Source organism: Notothenia rossii, assembly GCF_949606895.1.
Source record: "Notothenia rossii genome assembly, chromosome: 2".
NCBI classification, from domain to species: Eukaryota; Metazoa; Chordata; class Actinopteri; order Perciformes; family Nototheniidae; genus Notothenia; species Notothenia rossii.
The window spans coordinates 25,166,984-25,193,508 of NC_136904.1; the positions used below are offsets into that span (position 1 = coordinate 25,166,984).

Consider the following 26,525-nt stretch of genomic DNA (forward strand, 5'->3'; position numbering starts at 1 on the left):
TTTTAAACCCCTCCCTTCAATGGTCTCTTCAGCATAAATGTGTCACTTGTGCCGCCTGCTAGTCTAAAAGACTCGCTTTACCCTGCCATCCCCAAAACAAAAATGTGCCTGTCCTAAATGTAGGATAGGGCTGTTATGATATCAGATTTTTTTAATTCCTTGTATGTCTAAAGCTACTTGCTAATAAAAGCAATTATAATTATGATATCAGATTTTTACAATGTGGTTATCATTGCATAAAGAAGTTGCATACATATATTATGGGGATATCCAAACTAAATTTGAAATAATAATAAAGCTATCAGACATATTCAACTTTTAGCTTTGTTCATGGTTGTCTCTTTTTTGCAGATAAATTACACGTATTTGTGTGGGGGTGTATCAGACAAAGCAAGAACGAAAATAGGGGACATTTTGTAAAAGTGCTGTATTATTTAAAACAGTATTATAGTATGTATAGTAATTAATATCATACCAAGTATTTCATTTTGTTATCACAGTTATCCTCAATACTGTTATTGACTGACACAACTAATGTCAGGATTGTTTTGTTTTTTGTCCAGATGATTGTGTTAATATGGATTTTTATTTAACATCATTTGACACATTTCCCCAGAACTTAAAATTGTGAAAAGCTTTTATATAACTTTTTGACAAAAGCTGTAATAAATTCCGTCTTTGGTTTGACTTCTCTGCTAATGAAGGCTAAAGAACAAAGCTGTACTGATGCCTCAATTGCTCTGATATCCCTCATAAGGAATTAATTTGACATCCCTGTATCCATTATGTTCTGTGATGTAATCGTTTTTTATCCTATCATCCTTCCCCAGACTGCCGAGTCCAGGAACAAGGAGCTGGAGGGGAGGGTAGATGGTCTTCAGCTGGACATAGACGACAGTCAGCAAAAGCAGGTCAACATGAAGGGCGAGCTGAAGAAGTTCATGGATATGCTGGATGGAAAAATAGACGAGCTGCATGAGTTCAGGCAGGGGCTCTCCAAGCTAGGCGTTGATAACTGAGTAAAGTGGCACTGAGCTGAAAGAGTCAGAGGTCAGGTACCAAGGATTCACTACAGTGTGTCTTCAGGGCAGGAACTATGTGGCACCCTCTCCCCCAAGGTGATGTCCACTCAGATTCTATCAGCTTTGGCTTCTAATAAACACTACCATGTGAGAAAGAGATGTTTACGGAGAGGGAGAGAGGGACTGGCGGGAGGGAGGCCAGCATGCTCCACCAAATGGCTCCATTTTGTGTGCTGGCATTCTGCAACTAAATCAAGAGTCACACTTTGAGCTTACTCTTCCGTTTCTGTGGGGGGGGGGACTGCTTCACAAAGCTGGTGGTGGGTTCTTAGGTTCTGTCCATCTGTCTTTTTTCTGAAGGCTGCACAGGCAGTCTGAACTTTAGAGTGGAAGAGGAGACTCAAAGGGCTTTAATGAATAACACACAATGACAACGCTGTTCAGCATCACTCAAGTAATAATTGGTGTGAATCCTTGTGGCCCCCTCAGAGAATTAGGGATGAAATATTTTGTCAAACTGTCCTTGCTGTGGCCGCTCTTCTATCTCAGGTGTGTTGGGAGACAGTTGGTACTCATTAGATTTTATGCACATACTTGACAAACGGCCGTGACACAAAGTGCCTCCAGGTGTCTGAATATATCTGGCAAGAAGAACTGGCCAAGTGATGACCATCACCATAATAACAACTTTAGGATTTTTGTAAGTAATAAAAAAGATAAAATAAAATGAGAAAAGCCTGTACCAGGGAATATTAATGGGTGTTAATGTTGTGATAAACACAAAGGATTAAACGGGTAAAGAACCACATTGAGGATGGTCAGCAGCAGGAAGTCATTAACCCACGTATTGGTGTTTTCAGTAAACACTCCTTTTGTTTATATTAACATATAGAAGCTCTACCGTCTTAACTTCAGAAACATCTAAAATAAATATAAATAGGAACCCCATTTCCCCATGAGTGGTGTAATGTTCAGAGGACTTTGTGTGTGCAATAGTATTGTTGTCATTATGTGAAACCAAGACGTCTCCCAGGCTGTTGATGTGTTTCCTACACACATTAGTTTTTGTTATGGTGGTGGTTATTTTTAGGGGACTTGGTGCTGCTCGATGGGTGGATAATGTGAAAGTGTACTTCACTGAAAACATTTAGATGGCATGGGTTTTTTCACTACAAACCCTGTCAGATTCTTGGTTTTTGTTTTACATATTTTTTATTTATTTTGGTGCCTCTCTACAACTAGTGTTTCTAGAACATACCAAGTAAATCAACCTTAACCCGATGTCTCTATAGATGTACCATAATATATAAAATATACCAAACTGTCAAAAGGTTTTATAATTGAGGATTTGTTTGCAAGATGGTTTCGCAGTTGCTTTTGAGAAATATTGAAACATGGTACATGTGAAATCAAAGGCTTATGTTGATATGGCACATTTACTGGGTTATACTATGATGTTATAAGTCTATATTTTTTCATCACTGTCTTGATCGTTGAAGGGAACATTTGCTTCTCTCTGTTTAACTATACTGTTCATAAGTCACCTGAACTTGGAATACAAAGTTTGATCCTTCCTTTTGAACCAATGCCTCTTGTGCATTTTGTGACTCCTGTTCAATATTGTACAATAGAACTGACAATTGTTAAAATTTAGTTTAAATACAATGCTGAGTTCAGTGTCTTCTTTTCAAATCAATTATTGGGCCACTTTGCAGGATCTGCAGAGAAGAGGTTGAGTCACAAATCAGAGCTGTACTGTGTGTGAGACTTTGATTCTGTTAAGGCTTAATTTTGCTTACATTATTTAAGTTTAAAGTTGTTGTTTTTGTGTATGACAAGGAGGAGGGATGAATCTACATTGCCAGGGCTGCAACCTGTCGAGTCTCTACAGCAGTTCAGAAGCTCTGTCGCTCTGTCTCTTTCTCTGATGCTGATTTAAATCACAGTAAATATAGATGTAATCCTCACAGAAACCCACACAACCAAAGCAGAAGTGGGATGTAATTACAGTCAGAAATACACATAGCATTTTTCAGAGATCAGGACAAATAATGCAAACAGACATACTTGAGTGAAGGAGAAACCTTTAAACTCCCAACGTCATCGCAGCGCTAAGGAAATACCTGCAGAGGGGACATGTTTCCCTGGCAACTTAATCCCACTCACTCCTGTTTGTTGGGAATGATTGACAATGAGTATGGATCCAGGTCAGCCCTCCTACAATTAATTTGTAATTACCCGAGAGAGTCGGCCATCCTTTTCAGCCAACTAAAATCGAGGATTTTGATCTCTGTTTAGCCTTTCATTTCCTTATGTACCTTCAGAGATCAGCTGGCTATTACAGAAACATCCGGGTGGAAGATGAATCAAATTATACAGTTAATTGACCAATTAAGTAGCATGTGGAAGCTATTACTTACCCTAAATTATTCATCTTTATTTTATCAATCAATTGTTAGTGCAGAATCTAAAGCTATTTCATTGCAATTATATAAAACTAAAAAGCCAGATAATTTAACTAAAACTGGAGCAACAGAAAGTAAAAGAACCGAGTGGTTATCAAAAGTGTTGTAAATGTACGAAAATGTTCTGCTTCACTCTTCAGTCTTTACACCACATTAATACTGTGAACTGAATTTGAAGCTGAAATGCTTGAAACGACTATTTTGATTATCAAAATTAATACAACTATACAATAAACAAAACAAAGAAATGTCACTAAATATTTGCAAACTTAAATCCTATAGCGTTAACTGTAGCTACTTGTAAATAACAATTTAACATCCTCAACTAAGACAGTTGACTGACTTATGAGCTAAATGTCAGCATGAAGACATACTCATTGTGAGCATGTTAGCATGCTAGATTTAGCTTTAAGCACTGCTCTTGGGGTTATAATTGTCAATGTGGGCAAAAAAACATGATGCTGCATTCCTGTGGTGCACACTTTAAATCAGCATAAGGAGTCATGTTAACAGCAGCAACAAAAACTCCCTATAGGAGAATGATATGGCCTTGCTTGTATTTTTGTAAATGTTGCAAAACAAAACATCATGTAGGCTATAGCATCATGTCACTTTTCAGACTTTGTATTGACTATGAATTAATTAAATGAAAGATAGGTGAAAATCAATAACTATGATATCCCTAACTTTGTCTTACATCAAATCATCAATCACATTGAAATAAATACAGAAGCAGTGATGCAGCTCTGTGGTTCATGTCTGTCTCTCACGGCTCATTGTGTGACTGGTGATGAGTGGGCGAGTTGGTGAAACATCATTAAGAGACTGTGCTGCTCTGTACATGTGTCTAAGAGTAAGAGACTTTCCTGTTGCCATGGTTACAGGCTGCGGAATTTCATGTTGATGGTCTGGTTCCGTCTGAGTGCCCGCCAGGTATGTCTTCAACAAGGTGCATGACCCGTCTTCCACCTGACTCACCTGGATGATGGGGACAAATGGCCGCACGCAGGGGGCCGCAGCCCTGAAACCATGACGATGTTACGTTACTCCCTCTGCCAGCAGCTGCTCTCTAAAGCACTCACAGAAGGATAAAGCCGTCACAACTGGCTGGGGTGTCTGAGCTGTCACTGCAGGAGAGAGATATGGGAGCGACGGCTGCCGGGATCACAATATGAGTCATCATCATCATCATCATCATCATGTGGGCGTTAAATCAGCCAGAGCACACTCAGCGGAGGTTCACCGGCACAGGTTCATAAGACACCTTTTAGATGATGTGACTCATTTAAAGAACGGCGGGTTTCATTTTGCTGCAGGCGCAGATCAGGAAACACCGTGAACCATCGTCAGGATAAGATCTGAGGCAGACAGATTTTCAATGGGAAAGGAAACACTAACAGTCTGTGATTATGATCCAACGTGTCTCATTTATTTTTTAAAACTCAGGAGTACAAGTTCAGCCTCAGCCCATCTGCTACACACTGTTTCATATCTTTGCAGTGATTAAACATTTTGTCGGCAAACCGTTAAATACTGTTTGCCCTACGGTATTGTAATTTGCTAACATAATACATTAAAGGCTTGTCTTTTCAGGTAAGTGCTGTGTCAAAGGTTCAAAACATTTTCGCTCACAACCTTCGACAGTTCATCATTTTCTCCTCTCACTGTCTCCTTTCTCATGGCATAGGTCTACGGCCTTGGGTATTGTGCTATCTCTCTTAAGGAGGAGCAGCTTGGGCGCATTGTTGTTGCCAGTCTATGGCAGAGCACAAGCCGCCATGAGGTAGTTTACTGTTCAGGGACGAAGGTTCCCTGGCGCACATTATTTTCTATGGACGAGAGCTCTAGTTAGATTCAAGGTTCATAATGTTTAGTCTCACTGATGATGAATGTTGATTATTACACTCCAAACTAGTTAAAACCTTGAGCTACAGAAGAGATCTTCAGAATTGGTTTAGCAACCGCTGTGTCGACTCGTGACACACCACCTGTTTTGTCAATTCTCCGGCCGTAACTCCAAATAAACCACCAGTGTTTGCCATGAAAGCTCCAGCTCTCCTCTGAGTCCTGTTTCCAACTGCTTCAGAAGTTTCCCCCACAATTTAACCACATTTAAAGACAGAGCCTTGTACATGACAGGTATTATGTATATAATTAGAGGATGTATTGATTATTAAAAAAGTTATAGTCTTGTGGTCACAACATTTCTTATGGCATCAAAGAGGAAGACATTACAATTTCACTTAAATTAACCCCAACACATTCATACATTTCTGACACTAAAAGAAAGAGATGAGAGAAAAGTGCATCAAAAGCCTGGGTACAAACAATGACGTCGACAAAGACATGAAGGCTGTAAACAGTTAACAGTGCTGCACTTCATGTGTTTAGTTATATGCAAAAACTACTAAACTCAGTTAGCTATAGCCCTTTTGGGTCTGGTAACACACAAAAAAACAATTGTTCAGATTTCATTACATTCAAAAATAATTCAAATGAGCCCAGTTTAGACTCTTTAATGTGGGAAACTGAGTATTTGTGACAGTGTACTTGTGAAGCACAGGATTCCCCTGCTGTGTGCAGTCTCACAAGGCGTTTAGGCGGCAAGTTGGGAGGAATTCAATCATTTACACACTGCTGTACTACAGCCCCACTGCTCTGCTTTTCTCCTTAATGAGCGCTGAAACACAACGCCTTATTTGCTCAGTTCTGGATTTCTGCAAATCTGCAGCTTTTAAGAAGACTAAATCCTGATTCTGCCACTAGCTGCTTGGTTGGATTTGAGCGAGTCTTGATGTATTGCAACATCTCGGGGCTATTTTGAAAAGTGCAATGTTAAAGTCAGAAGAGGCGTAATCCCATCCGTGTCTAAAAGGAAGCTTTTCTGTGAACATTTGGCAGCAACATAAGCTGTAGTTCAGAACCATCAAGCAAACAGAGAGGGGGTAATGTTGAAAAACTGTGTGTGTGTGTGTGTGTGTGTGTGTGTGTGTGTGTGTGTGTGTGTGTGTGTGTGTGTGTGTGTGTGTGTGTGTGTGTGTGTGTGTGTGTGTGTGTGTGTGTGTGTGTGTGTGTGTGTTCAGCTGTCCCAGTCGGTGCTTTGTGTCTCGTCTTCCCTGTCGTCAGAGTCAGAGTCGGCTGCAACCTTCTTCATCCTCATCATGGCGGCTTTGATGCTGCGCTCCAGCTCGTTTTCTTCACTCGTCGGTACTTCTCCATGTGCAGGAACCATCTATAATACAACAAGATTATAGATTCAAGCATTTACATCTCTGAAAACTGAAATCAATATACTTTTTTCTGCAAAAGATATTTTGACATATTGGTAAAGCCCTGGGGGGTATACTACGAAGCAGGATTTCCGCTTAGCCGGCTAACTTCAGGGAAAACTTGGGGTATCCGGTCCTACGAAGCTGGTTCTCTTTTTAGCAGGCTAGAAATCCCATGGTAACTTATGCTGTGTGGCTAACCTGGTCGGGACCAGGTTAGGTTGCAGGCTAAGAGATCAACTCAGTGAAAGCACTGCCTGTTGACCAATCAGAGCTCAGTGTGCGGAGTTTAAAGCGAACAAGTCATATTACAGGAGAAAGGAAATACAGAAAAGCTGCCGTTGCTGGAAAGACGACTGTGTAAACGTGAACATTAATAGAATATCACCGACCATCTTCAGAGCAATCTGACTATTATAACATTAGCGTTCAGAAAGCTTACTTAAATATCTGCCACAACATAAGTAACCGGATCAAAGTAACATTACGTACAGTCCGCGGCATATCACATCATAATGTATCATATATTTCCTTATCTGAGTCGTATCTGGCCGTGCAACACTCAGTGTCACATACTGTATGCAGAAGTATTATTTTAAGCAACACATTAAGTTGACTAAACACTCGAGACAAATGTAATTAAAGTCAGATCGTGTTTTAGACGGGGCAGTGATATCATAAACCTGTTAATGTACGCATTCAAACACTTTTTCTTTTACCAGCTGTATTCACCTTGCAGGTGCAGCTATGTGGCTTTTATCCTGGATAAAGTGTTTAAGTCATGGATGTTTAAAGTTTAACTTCTTCATGTCTAATATTATAGTTGACTTTTCATTCAGGAAGTATGACGCTGCGCTGTCAGTATGCTTCTCCATGTTTGTGATTGGTCGAATGCTCCAGATACCACCCCTTTCATGTGAACGCGCCCCTGACTAGATAGGGCACGGCTGGCTTGAGCGATCCACTTTATAACCCGCGTCGTAGTACAGTTTAGCGAGAGGGCGTATGTTTTGGATTAGGCCAACCGGCTAACTTAAACATATCCAGGTTAGGTTGAACCAGCTTCGTAGTACAGGCCTCTGTTGTAAAAAATAACATTGAAGATAGCTTTGATCTGATGCAGCTACATCAATTCCAGCGGTTATTAACGTTCCGACTGCTGTGTCTGCTGCTGCTTATAAAGGTCAGCGTTTACACTTGCTAGTCGGCATAGGAAAATAAAGGATTTTATCACAAAACTCAATACAAAACACTCACAATAACTTGTTGAGTGTGTTCAATCTGCAGGATAAATGTGAATATCAACACCAGTGACAAAACAGCTTGTCTAAATGGTAGAGTTGTAGAATGAGAGCCTGATTTAAGAAATGTAGGAATTATCTTCTAAGAAAAACACAAAATATATATATTTTTTTGTTGTATTTATTCTTATTACCTTATTTAACGTTTTACAACTAAGAAAGACTTTCAATGAGAAATAAAGTTGTCTGTCATGCAATAAAAAATGTGTTTCATGACAAAATGTAAGGTAAAGTATGATTTATGGTGAGGATGTTTTAAGTATGCTTTAATGATTATTTGCATTATGTCGAAAGTCAGAATTATTATGGCTCGGGTAATCTTGAAATTAAATGTTTGCATCGTCCCAGGACTATATGCTAGTTTTTTAAAGAAAAACTAACCTTCAGAGTTCTTGTGATGACCATACATCCAGTATCTGTGCAACAGCCTGAGATCAGTCAATATATTGGCCTGGCTGATATGTGAACCTAGCTGTGTGTGGATCTCTGCTCTGCAAAACATCTCACCTTCTTCAGGGCGACTCCAAGTCTGATGGCAGACATCAGAGTGCTCCTCGTGTCTCCAGCAGGGGACGCTGTCTTTGGAGAGGAGACCTTTTTAAGCTGAATCTGTCCACGCTGCAATGAGGCCAACACTTCATCCATTGTTCCTGCAGTAATACAGCAATAAAGGAAAACAGATACTTTTATGATAAGTGAAGAAACTGGACGTGAAAAAAACTGTCTCTGCGTCTTAACATTTTGACTTTACTACACTGCGATTTTGGAGAAACAACATCGTCTTGAATGGCTTAGAAAATATGAAGTGCTGTTGGACGTTACAGGCAACCCTGGAGCGCGCGCGCGCACGCACGCACGCACACACACACACACACACACACACACACACACACACACACACACACACACACACACACACACACACACACACACACACACACACACACACACACACACACACACACACACACACACACACACACACACACACACACACACACACACACACACACACACACACACACACACACACACACACACACACACACACACACACACACACACACACACACACACACACACACACACACTATTTTTAACAGGTTCATAACACTTGTTTCCCCCTTACCTAAATTTTGTTTGAGTGTGATCTTGGCTTGAAAAGGAGGGTCCTCTTTTTCACTGAGAGGCATCGGTGTGTCTTCAGAGGAAGGTGAAGCTTTGACAAGTGGAGGCAGGAAAGCGGGGGGAAGAGGAGGAGGGGGAGGTGGTGGTGGAGGAGGAGGAGGTGCAGTGGGGGGGGAAGTCGCTGGAGGTGGCGGTGCAGTGAAGATTTGGACAGGGATGTCTTGAGGCTGCTTTTTCTTGGGTGTTTTATTGCGTCTGGGTGCAGGCCGGACAGGGGGGGGGCCCTCGGGGGGGCCCAGGCTGATGATGGACAGAGGCTGGGAGGGACACGGCCCCTCGGTGGGAGACATCCTGGACTGAGGAGTCTTCATGATGTACTGGCCATGTCGCGTCTTGAAAAAGACGAAGAGAGGGAGAATGTTTTTTAGAGGGCATTGTGTTGTCTTATGTTCTGAGAGAGGCAGAACAACAAGCAGTGTAATGTTCTCCTGTTTTAAATAGCTCTCACAATGACTTGAGTGTAAACTGAAATGACAGAGACTGTGCAAACACGCACGCACTGAAAAAACTCTGAAAGTTATATTTTTTACTCACTGATGAAGCTTGAGGAACCTCAGGAACGCCAAAGTCATTAAAAGGCATCCTGAGGTGCTGAACTAAACATCATGGCATGCACTGTAAACACTGGCTGACTGTTGTTGAAAAGTGTTTTTTTAATGTATTTAATTGAATACCTTTTTTTCTACTTCATTGTTTGTATTTGGAATTAGGTTATTTCGGTTGATACCAAAAATGTATTGAGAACCGATAACACGCCCTACTACCAAGGCACTGGGGTTGAGTAACTAACAACTGCATTTTGAGATAAATCGTGTCTTAAGCCTCTGGGGTTTCATTGAGCAGAGGCAATGACAGAGCCTGACCTCTCTGAAGGATCGTAATCTGCTCAGAGTTTTCTCTCGCTCCTGGTCCACCCACTCTTTCCTCTTCTGGTCCTCCTCTTTCCTCTTCTCTCGTTTCTGTGGACAACAGAGGGAGACAGCGAGAGATATAAGGAAAAACAGGCGTCATTTGCATCGTTTTCTGCCAACGTTTCAAGCTTCTCTGTGGATTGATTGGTTGCCATGGGGACGTACCATGTGGACATGATGATGCTGGTTGAAAAGTAATGAACTCTGCTTGGCGGGAAGCTGCTTCTGCTCCTGGGCCTCCATGCACTGATCCTAACAACACACAAACATTTCACACTCAAAGATATATAGAATTATTCAATTACAGTTTGACATCTAATGTATAAGAAGATAAAATGCAGTAAAACTGATAACTGTGGGCAAATAACGCCTCAGTTATTAAGGTTTTTCAAATATTACAATGTTGCTCTTTTTTGCTGCTTTTTGAAATATTCATGCCTTTTGATATCTGTGGGTGCTTCCTGGGAGCCTCTAACTAACCAAGGGAGTCTTTACACTTTGTTCTGAGCAATAAAATGTTTTAGTCTTTTTAAATCGGACACCAAGCCAGCAACAAGAGAAAATGCCAATTGCACCAACTGTGCTTCAATTACTCTGCTAAAAATAAAACAGTAAGAAAAATAAAACGTTTAAAGCAATGAGCTGTGACGTGATGGAGTGAGGAACATGCCACTAACGTATTTTATTAACATTTAAATGTATTGTATTATCTGCTATTTAAAAATCTGACTCGGTCCTTGCCCGCACCTTTTTGTTTCGGAGGTAAGCTCTCCTGGAACAGATGCCGCTTCTCTTGGTCTCCAAGGTCTGCAGCCGTCGTTTGAGCTGAGTGAGAGCGGGGGGGTCTTTCTGTTGAACACCTGGGTGGAACAAGCTGTGCAGCTCCTCTGTATCCTCACACACATCATAGTACACCACCTCGTCCTTCAGCTCTACAAAGCAAAGGAAATACCATCACTCAAGACTCACTGTTAACCTGTTCAACCGCTGCTCTCTAAACTCACTCAAGTGTAACTCTAACACCTTCACGACTGCTTTCTATAGTTTTAAACAGAGATGACATTGTGCTCAGCGAGGTCAACATGTGCTACGTCTATTTCAAACTTTGTACACCAATATGCCAACAAGCTCAGAAGCTGTGATGTAAACCACAGTCGTGCAGCTTAAACTGTTCACAATCAGATCATTTTCCTGATTTGTTGGTAAACTTACTTCTGAAACAAGTAAACATCATTTTATTTATAGGGTGTTATGAAAGCCTGATAAATGCAGGTAGATCTCTGCTTGAATAATCAACCTAGACTAGGTTTCAAAGGGTCTTGCAGATTGATTTCAGTGAAGGTTTAATTACTTGCTTTCATTACTGACGAGCTGCATATAACTTGTAATTTTCAAGTTAATCTGACAGGTCATTTTGGTTTCGATGTTTACATGCATACAAAAAAACAGGTCATCTGCGTTAGCTGTGAAAAACTATCTTATTATTTATTCATATTTTCAAACAAGTAGTTGGGAAAAAACACCTTGCCCACTGAGGAGCATTTTATTTACCGTGTAAACTCCGTTAAAAGGCTCATTAAATTCAGCAGCCTCCGTGGATTCAAACATCTCATATTTTCTGTCAGCTGTCCTGAAGCTTTCTTTACCGAGCAACTGGTAGAGGACACCTTGCCACTTTTATGTCGGGATAATAAACTGAACCCAGACTGGAACACAACTTTGAAGCCAACGCCAGATGTCCCAGGAGGAGCAATTAGGAAATGATTTACATGCACAAAATATGTCCCCGAAGAAAACCCAGAGTACAAGACACCGAGGAACCCCTGTGCATCTTAATATAATCCAGTCCTGTAATAAATATGTTTAACAAAAGTGTATTGTGACATTATATTGTAAGGTGTCAGTTACCCAAAACAAAAACAAATGTTTTCCCTCTTACAGGTTTTTAAACTGACACGCGTCTCCGCCTTAACGGTTGACACAATTTGCGTCCAAATTGTTCTCCTTCTTAGAGTCATAACAGCTTAAACATCAAACAAACGCATAAACATCCATAAATCCCAAAAGAAACCTCCTGCAGAAACCAGGAGCTGCTTCACCTTATTAATCTGATACATGACTTCAGTATAAAGTACTTCTGTGATAGTTTGTACATGCATGGGTACACTGACAACAGCAACAGTTGTTGAGTGACCCTTCAGCTAGAGTAGGGCTGTTATACTGCAAAGCATTACCTCGTTCAAGTGCAGCCATCCACTCTTTGACTGCCTTGAATTTAAATACAGATGGAGACATGTGTGTGTTTGTGTGAGGGCCGTTATTTCCAATTACAGTTTCACAGTGTGAGGAAATCTTGAGCCTTCTCTCAGTATCTTGTGCTGAAGCTTCTGCCGTTATGTTTTCTTTAATGAAAACGTTTTAATAAATACCCCCTTGTCAAAATTACACTTTTTTTGATAAGGAACCCCCTTTATCAAAATAGCACTTTTTTGATAAGGGTTGTTAACTGAAGTACTGTATATTTAAATCAGTATGAGTCACTGACCCCCCCCACAAGGACATCCCATTGAATACCTGTGTGTTCATGTCATGTGTCGTCTACCTTTAATCTGCCGCCGCACCGTGTCTATCTGAGCCAACAGCAGCTGCTCCTCGTTCTTCAGGATCTCAAACTTGGTGTCGTACAGTTCGAGTTGGGTTTCATAAAATCTTATCTCCAGCTGGTCCACTGCGTCCTGCCCGTCCTCAGACCGGGGATCAGTTCTGTGGCTCTGGACTCTGCCAGACAGGCTGCCCAGCTGCACCGCAACCACACACACAAGTCAGAGGATCACACTTGCTGCTCTGTGTTGTACAGACTAATAACAACTTAAAATGCCTGCTTATTGACCATTTTCTAAAGTCCCATCAGGATTTTGGATGATTTAGCTGCTGGTTTTCATTCCTTTCAGTAAGCAAGTAACTTTAAGAGACTTGAAACTTGGTGGTTATCTCTCACAGAGAGATGTGGAGCAAGCAGGGGCTGTTTTAAAATACAATTGGTGTGTTGAAATACACTTCAATGGATTTTACTTTAGACTCAACTCTAAACTATTTTATGAAAGAATATCTTAAATATAATCTTGAGCCTTGAGATTTAAAGCCATGTAAAAAGTCTTGTGTAAACGGAAAAGTGTTTAAAATGAGCCGGATATATTCTCTTCATTGTGTGTTGATGGTTGTTTTTCCTGTCTGTTGTGTTTAATTTATATTTAAACTAACTGTTGTGCTGTCTCTGCCAGGGTTTCCCTCAAACAAGATACAGTATTTCTGAAGCGACTTCCTGCCTGGTAAAATAAATAAATAAATAAATAATAATAAAAAGATTGCTTGAGTGTCCTTAAACTCGATAACAAGGGCATTAAAAAAAATAATCTCTGCTATAACCTTGATAACCTTTCAAGACAGTTTTGTATCCACATCGTGATGCAACACACTGAAACCGAGGTAGGAGAGTTATGTTAAGGTTTCCTGACATGTAGTTAATGAGCTGGCACAATAAAAGCAGGTGTATTTCAGTTAACATTTTGAATTATGTGAATACCGACACTGTCTGAATATAACTAGGTAGATCAATAAAGCTGTAGAGTGCATCGATTTTCAACAATACACACAGTATGTTAAGTTGTCACAGTGTGCCGGCACACAGATACACATTGCAAGATTTTGCATAGGTGTGGCGTACTGATCTTATTTTTCAATGCTCACACACATCTGTGTCTGTGAGGGCTCATGGTGAGTTCACTGTGGTAGATACTGCCGGCATCCTGACTTTCAAAGAGCTGACATGGATGAATAATGCAGCCACATTAAGGTGAAGCTGCTGAAGGTGTTCTTTACAAAAAGTGAAAATACGCAGCATGCCACCCTACGGTAGAAAGTAGCTTGCTGTGGTCTACCCAAAATAATATGATCCTCACATTAGACTACGGCCCCTGAACTCACAGATATGCAGATACAGTAGCAGGCACGTTCGAGAATGTGAATAGACTCAGATGCACTGAGTTATTCATGCATGCAGGTTTTGGGGGTGCATCAGGGGACATTTCTGTGTTTTTACTGAGGCTTTATAAATAGATCAAAGGACCACAGCAGCCAGATATTCAGACTTGCATACCAAGTGGAAGATTCACTGTGTCACATCTCTACAGACATACCGTTACAAGAGATACATGACAGATGGATCTGAATAACAAATAAAGCCTTACAACTGTCCAGCTGATACACCATTGTGGATTATGCTGATGCTACCAGAACCATTAAAAACAAAACCTGGGGATTATGGTTGTTTACAAAATGTACCATTTCTCTGATGCCGTTTTTCTTGCGGTTCAGGCACATCTCTTTAGCTCTCATATGCTGCAGGGTTTCTTTGGCCAAGAGGAAGCGCAGTTTCTCCAGTCTGGGAGCTGCAGATGCCCAGGCAGCCGCTCCAAAACGGGTCTTGTCCTCCTCCATCTGCTTTGACATACCTGGATATTAAATCACAAAGGTCCGTTATGTCTGCATCACACAAAGCAAGCTTATATTAACAGCTACAAATCCAAATGGATACTTTTACAAAGTAACATCTAATCAATTTGAGGTGTACAAAGAATTACAGCAGCCATAACATACGGTTTTGAGTTTTGTAATCTACATTCCCTGACCTATTTCCTTTCAAATGAATATGAAAATCTTTATTTGTGTGGACTTGAATATGAGATCATTTTTATAAAATCTCATAAATATGTTGTTTGCTGTTGCCGTGCAACTAGGGACTCGGAGTGCACTTCATTTCCTGTGCTGAGGAAAGACACATAAAAAGTCATAAATTCATACATAAATAAGAGGAATAAACATAGCAACTTGTACCAGCCAGAGCTTTTGAAGTCTGTGCAAAGTAGGTGACGGTGATGTCCTGAATCGAGGCGACTGCGTCTTCTGCTTTCGTTCTCCACTCCTCCGCCTCCTTCTCCAGAGCTTCAATTCTCTTAGGACCCAAGTCCTCAAACTCTAAAGTCTTCTGCAGAGCCAGAAAGACAGTGGACAGTTTTACACTCTGGGATTCAAAGCAGGCTTCTGGCAGATACTTCAATTTAAGTTTATTGTTGAAGTTTGTTTACAGATTCTGCTTGAATGCTCCACAAAAATAATGTAATACGTCAATCACTCCACCATCACATGTGTACAGTTATACGACAAGACCACGATGTAGAGTGGAAGAGATGAAGCGCTCAATCCTTACACCAGCATAGCTACACATAGCTAAGACTGAAAGGGAACTGCAGTGATCACTGAATGAAATCTAGTCCGTACTGGAATTCCAACTGTTAATTACCATTTATTAATGTGAAAATCTATGAAAATACAACTAATGTCGACTGTTATAATGTCCAGGTATAAGCTAAAACATGTCCCTATATTGTTCTTATATATCTAATCTAAATATGTTGTTACATAGTCATGTAGTCAATATTGGGAATGGACTACTTTATGAACTTTTTTCAATATATCTTGACTTGTGGACTGTGCACAGTCTGGAGTTATTGGAAGTGTTTGTAAAGAAAGAAGGCTGCAAGTCAGTGGTTACACAGTGATACAGATAGTGGGAGGAACTGTGAGCGTATAACACAAGTACTGGCATCTTTAAGCAGTTACATAAGTTTGACAATGTTCTTTGGCTATAAAAGTGTATTTGCATCACATTTGGCAAAAGCTGTCTGCAGATATTTTGCCTCGAGCTGAGGATGTTCCAAAAACCTTTCATTTATGTGCGTTAACACTTCAATTAATAAGATATTCAGTATTTTTTTTTACAAAAAACACATCTATATGAATTTACCACATCCTAAAAAGGCATTGCTGCCAATAAGATGTCTTTATTTACCAGGATGTCCATCTTGTAGAGGCAGGCCAGCTCTCTCATGTCCCTGAAAGGCTGCAGCAGGTACTGGAAGAAGGTGGTAGCCACGGTGACCAGGTCCTGGTACGCCTCGTCCTCTTCCTCGTAGATACACAGCAGCGCCACCATTCGGTCTGCACTGCCATGACGCTGCAGGAGCTGCAACATGGAAGACATAAACACCATTAGCTGGGTTTATTCTGAACCCAACTATTCCGTTATTCCTAGCTGCGGTATTCAGGCGATCTTTTCATATAGCAGTATATAAGTATATTATAGTAATATAACAGTCAATATACAAGTCATTTGAGAATACACCTTCATAACCGGGACGGCTTAAGGTTGAGCTAAGAAGTCAGAGGTTGGCAGTTGTCATTTCGCAGACTTTGAAGTCAAACAAATGTGTCCCATCAAATCTGATACCATTATCAAGAGCATATATCAAGGGTTTCAATTGATGAGACCTTGTGTTCACCCAGGTCAGGTTGATCAATAACTGAAAAGTTGTCAGGTAAACGAAACAACGTGGTTCATAGATGTAGGGTTGAATGACGGAACAAGAAGAAATACAGAGATTTTTCTTTTTTTAAAAAGACATTTTTTAAAAGGTCATGTCATTTCCTCAGATTTTTTGAAGATACTCAAACCTGTGCAATATAATTCACTACTTTTGTATGCACTAGAGGGCGACATTATAAGGTACCTTTAAAATAAAGTACAAATAAAGTCCAACATCATCAAGCCATGACCTCAGATCTGCTCTCTGGCACAGTGTCAACAAAGCATGATATGATCTAAAAGGTGGCTTAAATGCATCAGTGTTTCTTTTGTATGCAATCTTTAAATGCATTAGTTGTAGAGATGTTGCTGATGCTGTGTAGCTGACTGGATTGTGTACTTATCTTAAGTAAGCAAAAAGGTGAGGATAGGTGGGTCAAGTTACATTTCTGTGGACAAATCACTTAAAGGGTCGATAATCACAGTCTGAAAGAGAAACAGTGATGGTGGTGTTGCAACATCTTAAGCTTTGAATACACACCAACAGGAAATATTTGCTGTGTCATAGTAGATGTGTAACACCACTGTGTGGTGCTACTCCTGTAGAGAAATATTCATAAGAAAATCCTTAATGGAAATACAGTCAAGCTTTTCAGAGGTTTCCTTTACTAAATCTTTCAATAAATCCTCACAAAATCTTCTTTCTTTTAGTATAACATTTAGAAATGTAACGTTCATTCAGATAATATTAGTGTGGCTTGTCTACATGTATTTTTGAAAGCCTCAAAGAAAGCTTCTAATACTTCTACACGTGTTTGCCTTGGTGTACAGAGGAAAGAAATGCAGAAGAAAACATGGAGAAACTGAAATAGAGCAAAGTCTATTTATATCCTATAATATAAGAGCAAAACGACATAAAATGACAGGTGTTTATTTTTTAAATAAAACAAATTGTTGGTGCCCTAAAAATAAAAAGTATGTGCTCCACGCTACAAAAGGGCTGAATTTTCAAGCAAAAATATTCCTTAAAAAAAATTCCTACTCTTTAAGTGTATAATTGCAATGCTGCCTTGATTCAGACTCAATGGGTCTCATGACATGAAAGCTAGAAAATAACTTTGGAATGAAAATGGCACATTTTTTAATAATAACAGTCATATGATATAGAAGGTGGAAACAAATCCACATCATATCGAAGCTAGTGATCTGCAAAGAAAAAAGGGGAGAAGCCAATACACAATAGATGTGTCTTATTCATCCAGCGCAGTCATAATATCAGTAATGGCTTAGGATTCAATCGTCAACATGACTTGGAAGAAATTAAAAAGAACATTAAAAAAATATTTAAATAAAATAGAAGCACTTAAATTGAATCCTACTTGTCCAGTGCAATACAATACAATGCTGCATTCATTCGGAGTTTAAGTCACACAGACTGTGTATCACAGGGCAGCTCGATGGGTGGCGTCTATCTTTGCCAGGCTTGTGAATACTGCTACCTGCCATCGATGTGAAGCACTTGTGGCTCATTGATCCCTCACCTGTCACACCCCTCTCACCTGTCGCACGTGACCCTTGGCCCTCGACATCTCCTCCTGCATGCTCTTCCTCTTGAACTCCAGCAGATTTTCAAAGTACTCCTCAACATCACGCTCATCCTGCGTGAACAACGTGTCGAGCACTATCTTTCTTCCGCACACGTCAATAGCAGTGCTGAAGTATTTCTCCAGTTTCCTGCACGGCGTGTCTGTATCCCTCTCCTCATCATCATCCTCCCCGCGACCTCCTGACCTGCTGCGACTCAGGAAGAGAAGGTCCCAAATGTTGCCTTGCTCAAACTCTGATAAGTCCGGGAAGCAGTGTGCCAAGATGTCCGCCACACATGTGAACTGCAGGTGGATGTGTTTGATGTCGCTGACGGAGAAGAGTCCGGCCCAGCTCACCTGAGGGTCCCCGGACTCGGAGACCCACTCAGATCTGCGCTTCTGTCGCTGTAGCGTCCTATTGTGGCAGGTGACGGCGAACTTACACTCGATGACGCTCCACTGTACGATGAAGCCCAGCTTAAACGTCTCCTGTTCTTCAAATATGTTACTTTTCACCGCCACCCACCCATCCAGACTGTCCAAACGCTCAGTTTCTACGTTATTCATATTAAAAACAGCTGTTTCACTTCGGCCCCAGAGAAGCTACTGGCTCTGTTTACAACGTCCGCCATTGGTGTGACGTAAGCCGCATTCAAAGACCTTTGACATATCCGGAACTATCAGTTTCATTAGAGCACAACATTTTAAATTTAAACTATAGATAAATACTATTTACCCCATCTACTTTCAATAAAATAAATTACATAGAATTGTTAAAAAGTTCAGGGTTGCTTGATTTCTAAATCATCAGTATTAGCTATTTTTTTTCTTTTCCAAGGTAGTGAAAGAATAAATTGTGTTATTAACGAGGAGCAGGGAAGGCATCATAATATCCCTGGCAATGTTTTCAACTTCGACCTTTGAATCACATGTTAGGGGAATTCCACCTCCTTAGTAGCAATACATGAAAACTGATACTGGTTTTAAGTTACATGAGTATAAAGTTTTATCAAAACTAAGGTTTATTATTAGTTGTGAGCTTATTTTCAATAAATATCCAACTTTCTGCATGTGTGTTTGGCATTCCTGTGATATTTGAGCAATCCGAGTAGCCTACCATCTATTTCTGTCACAGCTGCTTGGTGAGGGTTGGACTGCCTTCACAGCTGACTTGTCGGACACCAGTGTTGGCCTAAAATGGCCGTTGAGAACAGACTGTTTTGCTGAATTATCAAGGTAAACATGCATCAAATAATATAATCACAATTCATCCTTTTATCACTAGCAGACTGTTATGTTAGACAACTTGGTGGGTTAATGAATGAAGAGTGTAGTTGTTAGTTCTTCTCTTGTGTGTTGTTTCTATTGAGTTGTTATTTGATGCAGAATGTTGTGTTCTTAAATGTTTTTAATCAATAAAGAATTGAAGTAAAAAGATATTCTATCCGAAACTTAAAAAATATTTTTAAAACTCACAGCCCCTCTCACCATGGACTTGTTTGAGATCAGAGGAGGCGCACTGGATGTGATTGAGGAGGATGCTGAGCACCAGGATTTGAACAGAGATTCAACCATCATGGCAGGCAGAGAAGCGAGGCCCCCCCGAGGTGTGTCCACCTTCCAGAGGTTTTCTGTAGGCACCAACGAGTCCCTTCACTTTGAGCCCTGTGAGGACAGCCTTCCATCTCCCACCCTACCAGAAGATGAACTGGATGATGACAATGTGTTCAGAGAGGGAGAAACTGAGGTGAGACATTGGCACATATTTTGCCCATGATGTATGAATGAAAAATTGCATTTTTTTCCTTTATTTGTTTGGGCTTAAATGATTAAAATGGTATTGGTAAACATAGCAGCACAAATGCAGAACCTGCCAGCTAGAGATGCCATGAATAGTAAAAAAAAAATCCATTAAAACATGCCCTTTTTTTTGTTCTTAATATGGCAATTACATTCCACATGCACATCTATCATTTCAGGTTTCTTTGTATCCCAGAAGATGGAGCTGTCCCCATGGAAGCTTTTGTTACCGAGACACACAATGTCACATGAGCAGAAAGTCCAGGCTGAAAAGTTGTTGTTACTGGATTATATTAAAAAGGCAATTTTGACTTTCAATTGTTTTCAGGGTGAGATCGTCACAGTCAGGAATCGATTGCAAGGAAAAGTTCCTGAAATGGAGAACTTTGCAGGTCATCTGGAAGAAATCTTTCTCACTGTGGAGGTAAAGTCATTCTCTAAACACTCTCCGTTTAGTGGAACAGATTGTGGTAATGTGTTTTGACATTGATTTATTATTTTATGGCGATGTGAGCATTTTGGGAATACTTATTTTCAAATACTTAGTTTTATCAAACTTGAAGACAAAAAGAAAGTTCAATATGTCAGATTTTATTTTTGTAAGTATATGTGTGTCTCCTGAGGACCCTAACTCAGAAGTCAAACACGGACATATCATTCACTGCCTCCCTTTACCCATCTTCCTCTCCTCATTTCTCTTCTTTTCATAGTTAGTTTAATGCGCAACACATGTGTAAATCTCTTTTAACTGTGGTCGTATGTGCAGGAGAATTTTGGCCGTCAGGAGCAGCACTTGGAGCAGCACTACAACGATGTGCTGCTGACGTTGTCTCAGCGTTACGACGAGAGGGCGGCAGGGCTGGAGGAGGAGAAGAAGGGCAAGCTGGAGGCGCTGTACAAGCAGCTGCTGGCCTGTGGGCGAGCCATGGACGCCTCCAAGGAGCTCATTGAGACGGCCCAGAAGGTGTACCGCAGCCAGGACAAGAGGCTGTTCCTCAAGGTGTCCACGCTTTTGTTCAAGTGCAGATTACATTAGCTCCAGTGAAGGATGTTACTGTCAATGTTAAAACCACTGCTGATAGTGATTGTGGATCTGAAATATTGTATTGTAATTCTACATCTATTTACTTTATTCAATTGATTTCTTTGACTTTATTGACAGGCAGTTATGCCCACCATTAAAAGGTAATTATGAAGCTTGTCAGTGAGCATGCCAGATAGTGTGAATCTGACCGTGACTGCAGTGTGATTTCAATGGATTAACAATATGTTTTTGCCTTTAGTCTTATATTATGTAAATAGATACCGTTTGAACATTTAATAAGTGTTATACAAACAAACAGCATGACACAAGCTGCTTGACCCTAAATGTTAAATTGTATTACTCAGACTTTTTTTTTTGTTCAACACAAGAATTGAGGACTTTGCCAAAGAGGAGGTTGAGCTCACGTTGTCTACAAGTCTGGAGTTTAACACACCACTCTCTGACATGTCGGATGTTAAAACCATGATGGACTCAATCAACGTTGTTCCAGGTCTGATTTACAAATAGTTTCCCCAAATCAGCTACAGTGCTGCTAATAATCAATAACTAATTGTTAGTACAGCAAAGAGATGAGGGTTCATTTATAGGAGACATCATTTGCCTGCAACAATATTTATTGGGTTTAGCAGAGAAAGAGACTGTGGGGATTGGAAATATATTTCTATTGAATTTCATCCACAAGCCATCATACAGATAGGAGATGGAAGTACAGTTGATGATGGAAGTCTCCCTAAACATCCTTGAGGTTATCACTATGATGGGAGCTGTGGTACATAGTAAGCCTACAAAAGCAAATGATAGGATTACAGTGATATTTTAAGTACATCTTAGGGATGATTTTACCTGAGTAACAAAGATCATTGGTCAGATATGGTCATTTCCAAGTTGTGAATGTAGGGAAGTGGAAAAACATTATGGACATAAACAATTAAATCAACAAGCCAAACCAGAAAAAGTCCGCTTTTAGATTAAACTACAGCAAGCAGTCGTAATGCATTTTATGCAAAACCGCTCCTGCACCGTTGTACTTTTGATTATATGACGTGATAACAAAAACAAATAAAAAATGTTTCACCAATATATAAACAGCTCCATCAGCCCCGGTAATCAACCCACAGATGCCCAACTCGGCCTCCCAGACGTCCCTGCGTGTGTGCTGGAGCCTGTTCTCCGACGACACGGTGGAGTACTATGAGCTCTACTACAGGCCGGTGCTGGAGGACACACCAGCAGACAGCTCCTGTGCACCACCTGGTACAAGACACGGACTACAGATTGCATGATAACACCATCTACTGTTGGAATAACATTGATTTGGAAATGTCTCTGAAGAATACTGGCAGTATGATGGTAATCAGTGCAGCCATTTGCCTGCTTTTCAGTCAGCAAGGTGAAAGTGAAGGAGACCCACTGCACTGTGGCAGACCTGGTGCCAAACGCTCAGTATGAACTCTGGGTGACTGCCACCAACACCACGGGCATCAGCCCAGCGAGCGAGAAGGCCTTATACATGACAGGTAATAAATGTTGCACTCCTACAACACGAGGGTTCATAAAACTTGTGAACGTTTAAATAATAGTCCTGTGGTCTCAGGATCTCTCCTAAAATCACTGTTATCTATTTTGTAATCGCTCCAGCTTCACAGGATTGATGTTAGAGGGAATAAAGTGTAAATCGTGATTGCTCTCTCGCTGTAGTGCCATCGCCTCCAGTGATAAAGCAGAGGGAGTGTACCAGCTGTCCAGAGGCTGCTCTGATCCGCTGGGAGTCAGGGAACACCAACCCTGTGGACTCCTACACGGTGGAGCTCAGTGAGATGGGCACTGATGGAACAGAGAATGCCATAACTGAGTAAGAACTAGTTATTAACTTAAACCCAGTTTGATTATTTAAGCTTTATTTTAACAGGAATATTCCCATTGCAGAATCTTTTTTACAATGGCCAGAGAAGAATAAATAGTTTAAGATAAATGAACAAACCAACTTAAAATAAACAGCAAGTTACTTTAAAAATAAATGATCAGTAACAGTACATGTGCATTAGAAATAACCCTTTTAATACTGTTTCTGAAATATTCCATGCAAAAGATCAAGTGATAAATGACTATGTAGCTCACACTAGGATGAGAAAAGGTTTAGCTTACTCCAAAGAGTGCGGGTTCGAGGAATGACGTACATCATTTGTCTCAAAGGTTGCTGTACTAAGCTCAGGATTTAATTGTGCTTTCTTTTGTAAACTAAAAATAGCCCTGTTAAAACAAAAATGCTCAAGTGAATTTGCAGAGCTTCAAAGATGCAGCACCCCTGTGATATTGGTCCTCACTGCCCTTTCCTTTTAATAAGGCTTTTGCTTCAATACATCCATAAAAAAAGCCCTTGTTAGTGCTTGCTCGTTTTTTTTTAGGTCCCTTGGTTATAGAGCTGCTGAATCAAGACACTCTGTCCCAGAAAATCTATTCTTAGCCTCAGCTCCTGCAGCACAGCTCGAATACCGTCCTCACATTTGGGGTCATTTTCATTTTTCATCTGATAACTTTGGAGAACAGGAAAACCTTTTTTATAATGAATAGTCTCTGCATTTTTTTGCAAAGAGGCGCCTAAATGTTATTAACTGTAATGGATCTTTCCTTAGTTTATGAGAAAGTTCTTAGTTAAACACCCCGTTTATCCACCTACTATTTCAGAAGTTGTGAGACAAGTTGTTATTTCAAGGCTTTACACTCTGCTGAAGATATGGAAATAAAAGCCAATCCAAAAAGTTGTCATCATTGTGCAATAAGACTGTTTAAATAGTAAGTGATATCAGCCTTCTGTCCCATTGGTTAATCGTCCAGGTCTATTGTAGCCGTGCCAACCTGTCAGTGTGTGATCCAGCTGCAGACAGGACGCCGTTACCTCATCTCTGTGAGAGCAGTCAACATCGGTGGGCCCAGCGACAGGAGTGAAGTGATCACCGTCTCCACGACAGGTGAGAGGCATCAGCTGTTCGTGGTACTTTCAGACATTGGGGGAAAGAAGTCAAAGTAGCAGTACTGATTTATAAAAAAAATGGTGTTAGAAGTAAAGGTCCTGCATTTAGAAGAAGAGCGGAAGTAAAGCAACGAAATTCACTTTGAGCGTCTAAAGTAAAATAACTCATAGCTAGCAGGCCACATGAATGTCTGGGAGCAAATTAATATGCTACACAAATATGCCCAAGATTCATTGAATTTTCTGAATATTGGATTGTAGATTAACATTTTAAAAAGAGGGGTTCGTTAAGCATTAAACACTTGAAATAACTAAAGGATAAGTTAAAAAATAAAGTAGAAAAAAAGTGAAACGATTTTTGCTAACAAGTTAGCAATGATTGAGAGTCAGACCTAAACATTTCAGATGTGTATCTCACACTGCACTGTAACTTAAATGCATGTACCTTTGTTATTCATGATTGATTATCTTTGCTTTTAAATTAGTGTTTTTAAATGCCATTTCATAATATGTTTCTTAATGCTCTTCATTGTTGTAAAGCACTTTGAATTGCCTTGTGTTGAAAGGTGCTATATAAATAAACTTGCCTTGCCATAGCAGCCACAGGTGTCCTCTTCGATTCCTCTATTGACCCCCTTATGGGTCATGTTTCCCAGGTTGGGAACCATTGCAAAAACATGTAGAATAGATAGATAGAATCTGAGGATGAAACCCTCTTTAATGGTCACACAACTGTCTATGTTTGGTAGTTAGTTATAAAAATGTATCATCTCTTTGTATGAATCAGGTTGTTCTATACACCTTGACCTGTATAATAGCTTACTATAGATGGCTTAATAATTGTAGTGAAGTAGGAAGAATAATGTAGCATCAAATAGAAGTAGTCAAAATTGTATTTGGGAACCGTACTTCAGTGAGTTCACTTTTATAAGTTCCATCTCTGCTTTTTACCTGTACAGGTACACTCTTCTACCTCCTGGAGGAAACTGCCCATTCTTGCCTTTCCATCTCTGAGGACGGCTTCACAATTTTCTATGGAAACGAGGAGCTGCCAATCAGCGCTATGGCCTTAGACGATAACAACACCTTTAGCAGGTAAAAATACAATAGAGTCTTTTGTGACAGAAGATAATGGGACTTTCCAAGAGTGTAGATATGTAAAGTAAGGCTGTGTGTACAGATGTGTTGCTGTCCTGGGGGATCTGATCCCAGTACGAGGCAGGCATTACTGGGAAGTTGAGGTGGATGATGGGACAGAGTTCAGGATCGGAGTTGCATCTGAGGACACGGAGAGGAACTCCTACCTCGGAGCCAACAACACCTCCTGGTGTATGAGGCACATTCTCACTCCATCCAGGTAAATGCATCATGTCTGTTAAAAAACCATTACTGTGGATATTATACTTGCTGTTTGAGACGGTTATATAATATAGATTTGCATAAGCTCTGTCTCAACAGAACTTTGTATACAACCTTATTCCTCCTATATAACTGACCTCAAACGTAAGAGATTCCATGATCGCTATGAGATAAGCATACTTCTCCATCTTTGAGTGATTGCTCAGTCCCTTGATTGACTTGTTATTCCCATCCCCATTAAACAAGCTGGGGAATGTTTTCCCTCCCAAGTTGATAAAGATGTTCAGTCAATCTGATCCTATTAGCCTGCTGATCCTCTGAGGGTCTACTATTGCAGTACATGGAATCTGGGCCACAAATATATTTTTTGCCGCAGGAGATTTTCCCTTTCCTAAGCAAAGAAATTGTGCATCCGCTCCCACAAAACAAAGCCTATTGATTGTAGAAGACACAGTGGAACATCAGTTAATTTATAAGTGTTGCCATGGCAACTCATCTTGGTTCAAAGCAGGACACTTGGATTGTCACATTGAGTAAATCATGCAGTGCGCAATGATCACACAAGGGCTGAATGTGGTTTACGTCGTGAACATCTTTATAGTAATAAATATAATTTTAACAATTTATTCACATTACTCATTCAACAGCATCATCTGTTTTTAAAATATGTTACACAGCATTTTTTCGTTCATTCTATCTATGCACAATAATACACCAAAGAAACATCCTTTAGTGTGTAAACAAAACGGGTAATAAATTGAATTACAATGGCTGACAAAATGCCCTTTTTTCTTCAGGCATAAATTTGAGTTTCTGCACGGCGGCTGCAGTCCTGACCTGAGGATCACAGTGAACCCAGTGCGGATCGGGGTGGCTCTGGACTACGAGAGGGGGACTCTGTCCTTTTTTAACGTGGATCTGGAACAACACCTACACACTTTCCACTGTAACTTCCCAAATTATGTGCAGCCCTGCTTTGGCCTGGATAACCCAGGAGCTCTTACTGTGCACAACGGCATCGAGGCTCCAGAGTACGCATTCATCTGACAGCAGAATGACGGAATAAAACCAAGGGCTGGAAGGACGTGAAATAACGTTGTTTTTCTTACTTACCAAAGTTCTGGGAGAGTCCCAGTAAATAAAAGCATATGCCGGCTCTTCGCAATTGTGTAAGATCCAAAGACAGT

At 40.4% G+C, this 26,525-nt stretch overlaps 3 protein-coding genes across 4 annotated transcripts in view; 2 read left to right on the forward strand and 1 right to left on the reverse strand.

Moving 5' to 3' along the window:
- homer2 (homer scaffold protein 2) overlaps nucleotides 1–2,687 on the forward strand; it is a 29,015-nt gene extending 26,328 nt beyond the window's left edge. For both annotated transcript variants that reach the window (XM_079665499.1, XM_079665498.1), the window contains exon 9: nucleotides 831–2,687. In XM_079665499.1, the coding sequence (XP_079521625.1) occupies nucleotides 831–1,019 (189 nt within the window). In that variant the 3' untranslated portion in view covers nucleotides 1,020–2,687. The remainder of the gene's footprint in view (nucleotides 1–830) is intronic.
- A 2,935-nt stretch (nucleotides 2,688–5,622) lies between these two features.
- On the reverse strand, nucleotides 5,623–18,847 carry whamm (WASP homolog associated with actin, golgi membranes and microtubules). Its single transcript, XM_079662383.1, is given in 13 exon segments — nucleotides 5,623–6,719; nucleotides 8,565–8,707; nucleotides 9,187–9,577; nucleotides 10,109–10,204; nucleotides 10,322–10,408; nucleotides 10,904–11,088; nucleotides 12,759–12,954; nucleotides 14,498–14,667; nucleotides 15,050–15,200; nucleotides 16,065–16,238; nucleotides 18,137–18,739; nucleotides 18,742–18,771; nucleotides 18,773–18,847. Coding segments are annotated over 13 exon segments (2,439 nt in total). The 5' UTR covers nucleotides 18,833–18,847; the 3' UTR covers nucleotides 5,623–6,566.
- Nucleotides 18,848–19,227: 380 nt separating this feature from the next.
- fsd2 (fibronectin type III and SPRY domain containing 2) lies at nucleotides 19,228–26,523 on the forward strand. Its single transcript, XM_079662385.1, has 13 exons — nucleotides 19,228–19,399; nucleotides 19,642–19,910; nucleotides 20,292–20,387; nucleotides 20,730–20,963; nucleotides 21,126–21,148; nucleotides 21,377–21,498; nucleotides 22,098–22,262; nucleotides 22,391–22,525; nucleotides 22,707–22,860; nucleotides 23,844–23,977; nucleotides 24,939–25,074; nucleotides 25,160–25,336; nucleotides 26,136–26,523. Exons 2-13 carry the CDS (start codon nucleotides 19,653–19,655, stop codon nucleotides 26,383–26,385), a joined length of 1,884 nt encoding a protein of 627 aa, XP_079518511.1. The 5' UTR covers nucleotides 19,228–19,399; nucleotides 19,642–19,652; the 3' UTR covers nucleotides 26,386–26,523.
- The last annotated feature ends 2 nt before the right edge of the window (nucleotides 26,524–26,525 follow it).